Source organism: Salmo salar, chromosome 03 (genome assembly GCF_965601325.2).
Source record: "Salmo salar chromosome 03, fSalSal1, whole genome shotgun sequence".
Taxonomy (NCBI): domain Eukaryota; kingdom Metazoa; phylum Chordata; class Actinopteri; order Salmoniformes; family Salmonidae; genus Salmo; species Salmo salar.
In genome coordinates this window covers 75,793,791-75,808,131 of record NC_138293.1, presented here as the reverse complement: position 1 = coordinate 75,808,131, position 14,341 = coordinate 75,793,791, and the positions used below count along the sequence as shown (strand labels likewise).

At 42.2% G+C, this 14,341-nt stretch overlaps 1 protein-coding gene across 4 annotated transcripts in view; it reads right to left on the bottom strand.

Moving 5' to 3' along the window:
* Window positions 1-137: 137 nt before the first annotated feature.
* LOC106606818 (nucleolar transcription factor 1) overlaps window positions 138-14,341 on the bottom strand; it is a 33,146-nt gene continuing 18,942 nt past the window's right edge. For all 4 annotated transcript variants that reach the window (XM_045715383.2, XM_045715384.2, XM_082972206.1 and 1 more), the window contains exons 8-22: window positions 8,797-8,923; window positions 8,549-8,659; window positions 8,294-8,427; window positions 8,038-8,179; window positions 7,894-7,935; window positions 5,200-5,298; window positions 4,843-4,998; window positions 4,475-4,621; window positions 4,256-4,366; window positions 4,080-4,168; window positions 3,785-3,974; window positions 3,139-3,186; window positions 2,943-3,011; window positions 2,730-2,843; window positions 138-2,622 (exon numbers count right to left, since the gene is read on the bottom strand). In XM_045715383.2, the coding sequence (XP_045571339.1) occupies window positions 2,500-2,622; window positions 2,730-2,843; window positions 2,943-3,011; window positions 3,139-3,186; window positions 3,785-3,974; window positions 4,080-4,168; window positions 4,256-4,366; window positions 4,475-4,621; window positions 4,843-4,998; window positions 5,200-5,298; window positions 7,894-7,935; window positions 8,038-8,179; window positions 8,294-8,427; window positions 8,549-8,659; window positions 8,797-8,923 (1,702 nt within the window). In that variant the 3' untranslated portion in view covers window positions 138-2,499. The remainder of the gene's footprint in view (window positions 2,623-2,729; window positions 2,844-2,942; window positions 3,012-3,138; window positions 3,187-3,784; window positions 3,975-4,079; window positions 4,169-4,255; window positions 4,367-4,474; window positions 4,622-4,842; window positions 4,999-5,199; window positions 5,299-7,893; window positions 7,936-8,037; window positions 8,180-8,293; window positions 8,428-8,548; window positions 8,660-8,796; window positions 8,924-14,341) is intronic.

Below are 14,341 nucleotides of genomic sequence, written 5' to 3'. Positions count from 1 at the left end.
TTAAGACACTATTGTTTGGTCGGCATTTCGAACATATTATTTGAAGTGGTCCATTATCCATTTTCAGGAGGCAATTGTCTTCAACATCCATCACATATCACCTACAACCATTTGTAAAAAATAATGAATGCAATATGTATACTTTAAAGACCAAGTTTATTTGCCAAATGCTTAAATAGCAGGGACATAACACCCTCCGCTATAAAAAACATCAAAAATGTGTCAAATGATCAGCAGTACAAATCTGTAAAGCCGTTCTCATTTAGTCATTTATACAAAGAAACCAACATGGGGAGAGATAATAACTAAAACGGACAAATACAATCAAAAAAACGTTTCCCCTGCAAGCAATGGACTCACGCCTCAGATGAAGCCACTGACAAGACTTGGCCAAATAAATCCAACTACAAATCAAAGTAATTCCACACAATACAAAAAAGCAATATTTACAAATACCATACAACAGTATGTTGTATCCCCATTGGCAACACCTTTCCCCAAATCCCTTTTCCCGAATCCAGTATGCCACCCTCCATAACATTTCCCACATTCCCTTCACCAAATCATATATAGCCCACCATGCTGGTGTTATTCAGTCAACAATTATGAGATTTAGAAATGGACTAACTCAGTCCCATTTAAAACTGGGGCCATTGTTAACCCATTGTACTGTCCTGGAAACAAGTTAAACTTATGACATAACCTGTCCAGTGGGTCATCTATCACATCTGTCCTTGCGCTGGTAACCAACAGGACAACACATGACTCGGCTTCAATAATTTTGAGAAAAGGGCATTAAAAAAATCTACATCAAGGTGTTTGTGTGGTAATGGGATGAGAAGTGCCTTCTACACCACGCAGGCACATACATCCTTCACAGGTTGCAGTCGGGTTCTGTACTCTTCTCTCCTAAGTGCAAACTCGTTCACTGCCCCACAAGGATTTAAAAGCATGTGACTAGTGTAAGAAACATTTTTAGGACCTCCGTCTAGCCCATTCTCTCACCAAGCAAATGTTTTTGAATCCTTGGGGAGTGGAGAAGTACACACATGGAGAAGGGTAGATATTCGAAGCCACAGTCAAACACAGGATGCAGACAGCACACACCAATGCAGTCGCTCTCACACAAACACATGAAGGGGCTGAACAGTTGACTGTTGACCACAGGAAGTATGGGACAGGCTTACATTAAGTGCAAAGCTTTTTTGGGATACTTCGACTAAAAGAATATCGGGGTTGGGGTCAATTTTATTTTATTTAAAAATAACTAAATGGATCCATTTCAATCTATCCCTGATTTCAAATGGAACTGACCACAGCCCTCAACATTATTAAAACAAATTCATTAAATCAGCTTTAGATCAAATAGAAGTGTAAAACAGTGGTTCAAGGAAGAAATCAAAACCAATATTAAATTGTACAACATAGACTGTTTGGAATTAAATCTCATATCTGCAGTCTGGGCAAAAATAACTACTCTGTAAGAGTAGCAAGCAAAAACTCTTAATCGATAAACGATATATTCCTTTGATACCACTAAGAAACATTCATTATTTATTCTGTTCAACAGGCCAGTGGATGAACAAATCTAAACTGAAAAATCAACATGAGAACCAACATGAGTCAAACAGAATTGTCTTGGACTTGCTCCACAAAGACCCTTGAAATTGTCCCCCAAAAAAGCTTGGACGCATTTCTATGTAGCATAAATAAATAGACTGTCAGTCACCTTTGAACTTGAACACCTGTCGAAGACAGGTAAAAGCCATTTTTCTAAATGCATCCAAATCTAACTAAAACTGTGGATGAATACATCTCCTCTAAATTTCCAGCAACAACAAGAGACATTCATAATGGCTTAATTTTTCCTGAAGATACCACCTCGTTAAGAACCTAATAATTAAAACATACACATTGAGAGCAGGAAGAAAGTTGAGAGGCGCTGAAGAACAAAAGACTAAAGGAAACATTCTCAAGAGTGCAATTATTTGGTCCCCTGCACCCCCCACCCCAAAATAATCCCCCAGACAAATAGGTTCTTTGGCTCTAGGAGGCCTGTTCACAACTCCCCGCTCCCCCCTTTGTAACCGTGGCCTCTAGCATCTGACAGACACTGACAAAGCAGGATGGGGCCAAAATCAACAGTCACCCAAAAAAAGCTAATAGAAACCTATTAGCCACAGAATATAGAAAGGAAGCCAAATGTCCCCACCTGAACCCAGCGTTGTGTGGGCTGGACAGGGGAGCAGGTCAAGGCAGGGTTGGAGGAATAACAGATGAAGGGCATGATGTGGTGGTGGTAGGGTCTTCACCCTCCTTATACAGAACACCAATGAAGAAACACAGAAGAGAGAAAGTGAGTGAGAAATGGACATGGTGGGGCAGGGGCTCCCTCTGGTGGTGGGTTGTGAGGAAAGCAGGGCCGGCACAGTGGCAGCGCTCCCTGAACTCTTGGCTCAGCGCTGCTCAGTCTCTCTTGGGTCACAACGGACCAGTGTTTCAGTCTGAATCAGAGTCCGACGTCTCCACTGAGCTTGAATCACTGCTGCTACTTCCCTCTGACTTGTTCTCTTTATCCTCCGCCTCCTCATCATCGTCGTCATCATCGTCGTCTTCCTCATTCTGCAAGAGGTGTCGCACAACAACATTAGCCTCATGTCATGTCAGTCAAGGGCACCATTATAATTTCCAACAGCAATGATGAATTTCACACAAGTCTGAAAACTAACATCGTCATCATCATCTTCCTCCTCACTGTCCTCTGCACTGGACGAATCGTTATCTGATGAGGCAGCCTCCTTCTCTTCCTCCTCGTCATCATCATCATCCTCGTCCTCTGTGTCCTGGGGGAAGATTGATTGTCAGAGATGAATGATGTTTAACTTAGAGCAGAGTAGTAAAAGTAGAGTGGTAATGATAAACTGAACAGAGCTGGGACTTACCGACTTCTTGGTTACCTTGGCCTTAACTTTGGCTGCAGTGCCTCCTGGTTTCACTGGGGTTTTTCTTTTCTGAGGAAGACAATAGGAGATTAAGATTAACACTCAGTTTGTTTACATGTTAATTTGCCAGCAACTACAGGGAGAGTTTGTGATAACTCTCACTCTAAGACATAATAGAATAGCACGGATGACTTACTTGTGAGTTGTACTCCTTGTACACATTTCTTTCTTGTGAGGACAAGCTCTGTGAAAGCAGGGACATTTTAAATTGTCAGGTCATTACAGGCACACAATTGATAGGATGTTCAATGCACTTAGTCTGTTATATCTGGAGTATTTCTCTGTCTTGTCCGGTGTCTTGTGTGAATTTAAGTATGCTCTCCCTAATTCTCTCTTTCTTTCTCTCTCTCTCGGAGGACCTGAGCCCTAGGACCATGCCTCAGGACTACCTGGCATGATGACTCCTTGCTGTCCCCAGTCCACCTGGCCGTGCTGACCTGTTGCACCCTCGACAACCACTGTGATTATTATTATTTGACCCTGCTGGTCATTTATGAATATTTGAACATCTTGGCCATGTTCTGTTATAATCTCCACCCGGCACAGCCAGAAGAGGACTGGCCATCCCTCATAGCCTGGTTCCTCTCTAGGTTTCTTCCTAGGTTTTGGCCTTTCTAGGAAGTTTTTCCTAGCCACTGTGCTTCTACACCTGCATTGCTTGCTGTTTGGGGTTTTAGGCTGGGTTTCTGTACAGCACGTTGAGATATCAGCTGATGTAAGAAGGGCTATATAAATACATTTGATTTTGACTTCGTGTCTGCAACAAATAAAAGACGGCGTACCGCCAGCCACCGCTCCAGCTCTACTTTGTACAGCTTCTGTTTCTCCTCAGCGATCTTTTTGTAGCGGTCCTTCTCCTTCTGGGGCTGCCTCTGCCAGCGGCCCCCGATCTCCCCCATGCGCTCCTTCATAGGGAGGTGGTTCAGCTCTCCGTTGGACAACATCTCCTGAGAGAACTTCTGGTAGCCATTCCTGAAAGGTACGTTTACATATCCTACATCAATATAGTTATAGGTGAACACAGTGAAGTAAGTTTATCAAAAACACAGACAGAAGCATTCCATCAGAAATACTCACGATGGGGGTTTCTTGGGTTCACCGTCAAATTTCATCTTCTTCCCTGAGGCAATAATGGTTGCAGGAGAGCGCATCTCACTTAGTTCCCTCTGTCAGCAAAAAGAGTGCCAGTAAGTCTCAAAGGGCACTTAAATCTCTGGGGCCTCTGCCTTTTAGACACACTGGATTCCACTTACCTCGTATCGTTTCTGGTCCTCAGCTGCCTTCTTGATCCACATGATCTTCTCCTTCTTCTCCATGGTGTTCCAAGTGGCTTCCATGGCTTTCTGGGCTTTTGGCCGGTCGTTCTGTAAAGCACAGGAGGAATGAGGTAGATAGTCAGGACAAGGGTGGAAGGAGGAGTTGACATGCTTTAAAAGGCAGTCCTGATCCAAGGCCATAGTTGTGTCACCCACCTTGAACCTGGCCAGGTAGTCTCCTATGACGCTCTGCTGCCAGATGTCCTGTGCAGTCTTGGGGGTGTCTGGCAGCCGGCTGCGCTCCTCGTGTCCCTTCTTCACAGACTCTGCCTTCAGGACCGTCTCAAGGCGCTTGTACTTCTCCTACAGGGGGAAGACAACGTCAGTTAGTTAGCTAACAATCACAGGTAGAGGCTGAAACCAGAAATCCCCTTTCATCGACACAAGCCGATGCCATTTAATTGATGCGGTCATGCATTGTACTGCATTTATTCTGTACCATAGATATTTATATACTGCATCTTACTGCTCAGAACCCTCCCTCAGCTGCACTATGGTAGTGTTTATTAAACTGGGGTGTGTACCTTTTTCTTATCTGAGAGCTCGTTCCACATGCGTGCCAGCAGCCTGGTGAGCTCACTGTCAGACAGGTCTGGTCGCTCTTGCTGCAGCTTGGGACGTTTCTCTTCAGAGAAGATGAACATGGCCGAGATGGGCCTTTTGGGCTTCTCTGGGCTAGGCTGCAATTTAAGCGATGGGAGCTTTTTTCAATTCAATACAACTTTATTGATCCCCTCTGAGATAATGCATACTACAGTCAATATCTATTTTGTCTGAGATTGACAAAATTTGTCATCTCCATTTCATACTTCCTTATGATTTTAATTGTGAAATATGTGGAGCTGATGAGGTGAGTGATACTGACGCATTGTGGGACTTACCTTTGCTCTGCTCTTCTTTTTGCTGCCCCCGCTGCCCTTCTTAAAGCCAATCATCTTCTGCTCCCCCAGCACACGCTGCTGCTCCTCCTCTGATATACTCTGCAGACAGACAGACACTGAGTAAATAACATACATACTGCCTCTGCTCTCATTCCCTAGATAGAGTTGAAGTCAGATGTTTACATACACCTTAGCCAAATACATTTAAACTCAGTTTTTCACAATTCCTGACATTTAATCCTAGTAACAATTCCCTGTCTTAGGTCAGTTAGGATCACCACTTAATTTTAAGAATGTGAAATATCAGAATAATAGTAGAGAGAATGAATAGCCTTCCCTGTAGCTCAGTTGGTAGAGCATGGTGTTTGCAACGCCAGGGTTGTGGGTTCGATTCCCACGGGGGGCCAGCAAAAAAAAAATGTATGAAATGTATGCATTCACTACTGTAAGTCGCTCTGGATAAGAGCGTCTGCTAAATGACTAAAATGTAAATGTAAAAATGTAATTATTTCAAATGTTATTTCATTCATCACATTCCCAGTGGGTCTGAAGTTTACATACACTCAATTAGTATTTGGTAGCGTCGCCATTAAATTGTTTAACTTGGGTCAAACGTTTCGGGTAGCCTTCCATAAGCTTCCCACAATAAGTTGGGTGAATTTTGGCCCATTCCTCCTGACAGAGCTGGTGTAACTGAGTCAGGTTTGTAGACCTCCTTGCTCGCACACGCTTTTTCAGTTCTACCCACAAATTCTATAGGATTGAGGTCAGGGCTTTGTGATGGCCACTCCAATACCTTGACTTTGTTGTCCTTAAGCCATTTTTTCACAACTTTGGAAGTATGCTTGGTGTCATTGTCGATTTGGAAGGCCCATTTGCAACCAAGCTTTAACTTCCTGACTGATGTCCTGAGATGTTGCTTCAATATATATCCACATAATTTTCCATCCTCATGATTCCATCTATTTTGTGAAGTGCACCAGTCCCTCCTGCAGAAAAGCACCCCCACAAAATCATGCTGCCACCCCCATGCTTCACGGTTGGGATGGCGTTCTTCGGCTTGCAAACCTCCTCCTTTTTCCTCCAAACATAACGATGGTCATTATGGCCAAACAGTTCTATTTTTGTTTCATCAGACCAGAGGACATTTCTCCAAAAAGTACGATCTTTGTCCCCATGTGCAGTTGCAAACCGTAGTCTGGCTTTTTTATAGCGGTTTTGGAACAGTGGCTTCTTCCTTGCTGAGCGGCCTTTCAGCTTATGTCGATATAGGACTTTTTTTTACTGTGGATATAGATACATTTGTACCAGTTTCCTCCAGCATCTTCACAAGGTCCATTGCTGTTGTTCTAGAATTGATTTGCATTTTTCGCACCAAAGTATGTTCATCTCTAGGAAACAGAACGCGTCTCCTTCCTGAGCGGTTTGATGGCTGCGTGGTCCCATGGTGTTTATACTTGCGTACTATTGTTTGTACAGATGAATGTGGTACCTTCAGGCATTTGGAAATTGCTCCCAAGGATGAACCAGACTTGTGGAGGTCTACACATTTTTTTCTGAGGTCTTGGCTGATTTCTTTTGATATTCCGATGATGTCAAGCAAAGAGGCACTGAGTTTGAAGGTAGGCCTTGAAATACATCCACAGGTACACCTCCAATTGACTCAAATGAGGTCAATTAGCCTATCAGAAGCTTCTAAAGCCATGACATCATTTTCTGGAATTCTCCAAGCTGTTTAAAGGCACAATCAACTTAGTGTATGTAAACTTCTGACCCACTGGAATTGTGATACAGTGAATTATAAGTGAAATAATCTGTCTGTAAACAATTGTTGGAAAATGACTTGTGTCATGCACAAAGTAGATGTCCTAACCGACTTGCCAAAACTATAGTTTGTTAACAAATTTGTGGAGTGGTTGAAAAACGAGTTTTATTGACTCCAACCTAATACCCTGACTACACCGCAAGCATCGCGTGCGCGAGCGTTGCAAAATAAATTTAGAAATCTATGTTATACAATTATTGCACCCACACTGCTCACGCGCGTCTGCGTTGCCCAAAGGCTAAAATAGAAGTCCTTTCTATTTCTGACGCAAATCACGCTGCAAGTCCTGCATCTCCCATCTCCTCGTTGGTTTATAGAAGCAGGTACCCAAGTGCCTTCTCCTCATTGGTTACACCCACGTGGGTGATTGAAAGACGAACTGTGTTGCCGGTCGTCGTGGTAATACTATGAAAGTTTAGATGCCAATCAACATATAAGTTCAAAGATGAAAAAGCCTGGAAGGAGGAGAGATGACTAGAAACGATTCGGTTGACCATTTTATGTGTGGATTAATTGTCGCAGTAGAGGACCTTGTGCATTTCTGGTAAAATAACAACTCAATGTTTATATCCCAGGACAAATTAGCTAGTAACAGCAAGCTAGCTAAAGAGGACAAATTAGCTAGAAAGTGCAAGCTAGCTAAATTGCCATACATGTTTAATGCTTTTTGACCTGTCCCCAAATTAATGTAATTGGTTCAGAGTTTGTTTTGATATTTTAACCTGCGTGTCGTGATCACGTTTGGTGTGGGGGGACAAAATAAATGTATGCACGATGGCACACGCTCGCAGCGGGTTTGGGTTCCGTATATGTAAACTTCCGACTTCAACTGTATATAGACACACATACATGTAGAAAAACAAACTTACACAAAGAAACCGGTTCATCTCGACTTCGTATTCTTTCTTTCTCTGAAAAACAGAATTGTGAAAACTTGAGCGCTTAAGACTTCTGACAGTATGTCTAAAAGTCAACATTGGAGTGAACAGTCCATCTGCTAGTGAAGTACAGACCTGCTCGCAGCGTTTCTGGTAGCCGTCCTTCTCATTCTGTTTCAGCAGCTTCCACTGCTGGCTGCACATGACCATGCGCTCTGTACTGGGCACGTCCTTCATACTGGACATCAACTCAGCACAGAACATGGAGTAACCATTCCTAAAACACACACAGAATACACAACACGGTCACAACCCTCGTCACCATGTCCAGTTAACAGTGTGATCACCCAGTGGTGAGATTAAAAGTGTGCTTGTGGGGATTAGTACTCACGGGGGTGGTTTGTCTGGCCTGCCATCAGATTTGTCCTTCAGATGTCTCTCAGCCTTGGTGAGGGTGGACTTGACGATGTCCTCGTTGCTCATGTTGAGCTCTGGGTGAGTCTCAATGAAGCCCTTCATCACCTCCTGTGGAAAACAAACAGTGGTCACGGGTTAAAAATCAATTAACCCTCTTGGAAATACCCAAGTCAGGCAGTAATTTGGCCATCTTCAGAGTCTTGTGCCTCATATTTGAGGATGCTCTCACCTCATATGCTTTGTGCATCTCCAGGGACTTGGCAATCCACTTGAGTCTCTTTTTGTCTGACAGCTGTGTCCACTGCTTCCCAAGACTGTCTTTAATGTCTTTGGTGGTCGCCTAGTAACAGATATTATAGATTCAAGAACATATACGTTGCTTCAGATGGACATAGTTCAACTTTAGCATGTTAGCATTGAGTGTGAACATTGTGTTTTTGTAGGTGCTAACAAACGGTCCTGAAAAGCGTAACTCACGTCTGCGTGTGTTTTGAGGAAGGCCTTCTTCTCGTGACTGTACCATAGCTGCTGAGGCGTCCTGGGTTTCTCTGGCACATTAGAACCTTTCTTTGCCATGCTCTCCACCAGGTCGGGATGGTCCTCCCTATAGTCACACAGAAACCCAATGACTACTGTGAGAGAGAGAGACAGCTGCATGTGAGCTCTCACATTTTTCAACATGTTTTTTTTAACAAAAGGATAGACTTTGATTTATCGGCAGGGACATAATGCAGGATACTACCCTCCACAGCATGGTCTTCGAACCTAAAACCTAATTTTGACCAAAATTAACCGGAGAGATTACTGCTACCAAGGTTTCCTTTTTCCAAGCTATACGGAGGGTACTCTAGCAAACAAACAGCAGAGACCTGAGGATACCGTCCAACCTGGAACTGAGTGAGTGGTGTTTGGTCTGATGCCATTTTGAAAGCCAAGAAGAAAAAAAAAAGATTAAAAAAGTACATTACAATGATATTTTACTTTATGGGGACTGAATGCTGAGTTAGGGCTGCCAGGCTTACAAGGACAGACCAAATACAACTTCAATTAGCACTGAGGTGTGAAGTAAAGGGTGTCAAGGCCTTTGGGCCCAACAAGTGGTAGGAATCTTTGAAGCGCCCTTTGAAGCCCCCTCCTGCTGTCCAAAGACCATTCACTGGCACACAGGCGTGCCGTTCATTCTTTTTCCTCTGTAATGAATACGCTATTGTCCGGTTGGAATATTATTGAAGATTTATGTTAAAAGGACCCTAAGGATTGATTGTAAACATCGTTTGACATGTTTCTACGAATGGTAATGGAACTATTTGACTTTTTGTCTCGGGTTTTGCGCTCGCGCATTATGCCTTTGGAATAGTGATCTGAATGCGCGAACAAAACGGAGGTATTTGGACATAAATATGGAGTTTATCGAACAAAACTAACATTTCTTGTGGAAGTGGGAGTCCTGGGAGTGCATTCCGACGAAGATCAGCAAAGGTAAGTGAAGATTTATAATACTATTTCTGAGTTTTGTTGTGTCATGACATTGGCCTGTGGGTAAGGTTTATGACCCCCCATAGATACCTTTCTCCCTTCCCCTCTCTTTCTGACCCTACTGAAGGACTGTTGAATAGCCTTTGTTAAATATATAGAGTCTGGGAACATCAAACAAATGGGGTAAAGGAACCATATTTTGGTAATAGAACCAGTTGGAAATATGCATTGGAACTTAATGAGTATGGATGTCAGTTCGGTTGTCATCTGAGACATTATGACTGATGACAGGACGACATAAACTGTACCTGGGAAAGTCTACACACTCTAGTTATCAGAGTCACATGGAATTGTTAAGCAATTGAAATGTTTGATAATTAAAATTGTTTGTTAGGAGATTAAATGTAATTTTAGCTTCCAATTGAGAGAATTGGGTTTTCATAAGGAAAGTGCCCTGCTTGATCAGTGACCCGCCCCTGTGAAGAGACGGGTTATAAACGATGAAACACACCCTCCTCCCCTCGCCACTATATAAGACAATGACACAATGTAGCCGTTGGGTTCCACTACGTGAGGTCTGCAGCCTCTGCGTTACAAGGACACACATCAAGTACAGAACTAAGCCAACCTCGGCGTGAGCTTTGGTTGTGAATGGTATGAACTTTGAACTTATTCACTACAGAAGTGATACTTCCTAGCCGTTGAGTTAGCAGCGGCCGCTGTAGACGTGGGCTAGGAAAGGACGGACGATGGATCCAGTCTACCACAGACAAAGATACCACCACGTATCCAATTTACCACCATTGACATTCTTCTGAGGACCGGAAGATCTGTTGGCCAACCCGGCCAGCATCTACAACCAATCTACCGAAGCGCAGCTCAGAGTAAATATTTATAGCATTTTCCTTTTCCAAATGGGCGGTAATTTAGAATGCATAAGATTCTGTATTTACGATAGCATAGCTGCTGTTTCTTTGTTCCTAAGTCTTCCCGCTCTTTCATTCAAGCCCAACCCCCTTTCGTTGTGTAACAAGCCGCCATGTCGGCTCCGTCCACCAGGGACGTTTTCTGTATGACATCATTTGTATTCTGTGTATATGTAATTCTGTGTGATTAGTTAGGTATTTAGTAAATAAATAATTAAACCCAATTTTGTATTGCTGATTCAACTTGTTAGCCAGGGTTCGTGAAGATAACCAAGAATTACCACTTTCATTATGAGACTGAAAATAAGGTGACGATTAAGATGACGGCTATCGATGTAAAATATTACTAAGTCTTTTAAGAGTTTATTCGGAAGATAACGGCTCTATAAACACGGCTCTATAAAGTCGTGGTGTCCCGACTTTCTAGTTAATTACATTTACATGATTAGCTAATCAGGTGATATTAATTACAGAGAAAGGATTTTATAGAATAGCATATCATATCACTTAATCCGGCATAGCCAAAGACACGACAGTTGACTCCAGAACTTGGGGGGTAACTCTATAGCTTGCTTTGATGGCTGAGCTCTGTACTCAGAATATTGAACAATGTGCTTTCGCCGTAAAGCTATTTTGAAATCTGACACGGCGGTTGCATTAAGGAGAAGTGTATCTATAATTCTTTCAATAACTGTTATAATAATATAATAATTTTATCAATGTTTATGATGAGTATTTTTGTAAATTGATGTGCTCATTCACCGGAAGATTTGGAGGCAATACATTTTCTGAACATCATGCGCCAATGTAAAATGGAGTTTATGGATATAAATATGAACTTTATCGAACAAAACATACATGTATTGTGTAACATTGAGTCCTGGGAGTGTCATCTGATGAAGATCAAAGGTTAGTGATTAATTTTTGCTGTATTTCTGGTTTTTGTGACACCTCTCCTTGCTTGGAAAATGGCTGTGTGGTTTTTCTTGTTTAGGCGCTGTCCTAACATAATCTAATGTTACGCTTTCGCCGTAAAGCCTTTTTGAAATCGGACAATGTGGTTGGATTAACGAGAAGTGTATCTTTAAAATGGGATATAATAGTTGTATGTTTGAGAAATTTGAATTATGAGATTTTTGTTGTTTTGAATTTGCCGCCCTGCTATTTCACTGGCTGTTGAATAGTGTGTCCCGCGGGTGGGACACTAGCGTCCCACATGTCCCAGAGAGGTTAACACTAGAAGCTTATTACCTAAAATTGATCAATTGAAAGTGTGGGTTCACAGCTCCAGGTGTGTTGGTCATTACTAAGACATGCCTAAGGAAGAGTGTTTTGAATACTGATGTTAACCTTTCTGGTTATAACCTTTTTTGGCAAGACAGATCTTCCAAAGGTGGGGGAGTGGCAATCTTTACCAAGGATCACCTTCAGTGCTTGGTTGTCTCCGCCAAGTCTGTCTCCAAACAATTTGATTTGCTGGTTTTAAGCATTAAAACTTTCTAATAGCTTTTGTTGACTGTTGCTGGGTGCTATCGTCCTCCATCAGCACCGGCCTGTACCCTACTAACTGCCCTAAGACATGCTTAAACCACCTGACCATGTCCCAAAGCAATGAGACTCCCTAAATCTTTCTCAGATTATTACCAATCCCACAAAGTATGACTCCAAACACCCAGAAAAGGCTACTCTCCTCAATGTTATCCTCACAAATAATCCTGATCGGTATCAATCTGGTGTTTTCTGTAATGACCTTAATGAACACTGTTTTACAGCCTGTGTTCGTAATGGCTGGTCAGTGAAACAACCTGTCCTGATGTGTCATAGACGCTTGCAAAAAAAAAAAAAAAACTTTAAATGAGCAAGTCTTCCTTCATGAACTAGCCTCTAAAATGGTATAGAATCAGCTTTATCCTCTGTCGAAGACACTTGGACCTTCTTTTTTTATATTTTCAGTGGTATTGTTAAACACGCACACAAAAAAATTAGAATTAAAAACAGGTTCAGCCCCTGGTTCGACCGTGATCTTGCAGTTACTCCACCTCAAGAATTGCATTAGGCGAAAGGCTCGACACACGCATACTCAGGCTGACGGGCTCTCGTTCAGGCAAATGAGAAATAAGTGCACTCAGGCTATCCGGAAGGCCAAAGTTAGTTACTTTAAGGAGCAGTTCTCTCTCTGTGGGTCTAACCCCAATAAGCTCTGGAAAACAGTTAGACATGGAGAATAAACCCTCCTCCTCACAGCTGCCCATGTCCCTTAATGTTGATGATGTGGTTGTTACTGACAAGAAGCACATGGCTGAGCTCTTTAATCACCACTTCAGTAAGTCAGGATTCCTATGACTCAGCCATGCCTCATTGCCTGTCCAACATTTCCTCATCTCCCACCCCTTCTAATGTGACTATCTCTGATGCTTCTCCCTCTTTTTCCTCTGCCCCGCTTCAAAGTTTCTCCATGCAGGCAGTCACGGAGTCCGAGGTGCTAAAGGAGCTCCTTAAACTTGACTCCAAAAAAACATCTGGGTCAGATGGTTTTGACCCTTTATTCTTTAAGGCTGCTGCCCCTATCATCGCCAAGCCCATCTCTGAACTTTTAAGCAGTCTCTCCTTTCTGGGGAGGTTCGCATTGCTTGGAAGGCAGCCACGGTTCATCCTTTATTTAAAGGGGTAGATCAATCTGATCCGAACTGTTATAGGCCGATTTCTATTTTGCCCTGTTTATCAAAAGTGTTGGAAAAACTATAATAATCAACTGACTGGCTTTCTTTTTTTTATACTTTGTTTTTATTGTAGGAACACAAAGAAAGTACAAATAAAGTAAAATAAAAGAACAATAAAAAAGATCTGGCAGTTATAGTGCACGTCATACCTTAATCATATTAGTTACATTGACATCTTTGAATTAGACCTTTTCCAAGTACGAAACCCATTTTCCCAGTATTCCTGACCTCTCTCCTATTGTGTTCTTAAAGCAAAGGTCATTCGCTCCATCTGTTGTATTTCTCTTTCAATGTCTATCCATTGTGTCACTGTGGGAGGGTCTTTTTGTAGCCATTTCCTAGTGATAGCCTTTTTACTGGCTGCCAGTAGGACTTTCAAGAGGTACTTTTCTCTATTGTGTAAGTTATCAGGTATTTCACCCAAGTACAAAGAAATGAATGTTTGTTCTATGTCAAATCCCATTATTTTTCCAATGTTAGATCTTATTTCTCCCCAGTAGGTTTCAATTGCGGTTCAAGTCCAAAATATATGAGAGTGATCCACCCTTGATAGGCCGCATTCTCTCCAGCAAGGATGTAGGGAGCCAGTCTGTTTTGATTTCAGTTTAGGTGTTATGAAGAAACGTACAGCATTCTTCCAACAGAATTCTCTCCATGACCTTGAGTTGGTGGCGCTTTGTTGAGTCTAATATGTTCAACCATGTTTCATCAGTTATTTCAATGTTAAGTTCCTCCTCCCATTTCTTTTTTATATAGTTTGTAGAATATTTCTTTGAGGATTGAATACCCAAGTAGAGATTTGAGATAGTTTTTTTTGTTACTCCCCAAGTTGTATGCATTAGTGAATACTTGGATTAATTTTGGAGGTGCTCGAGGGTCAGTCACTTTTATCTCCCTTAA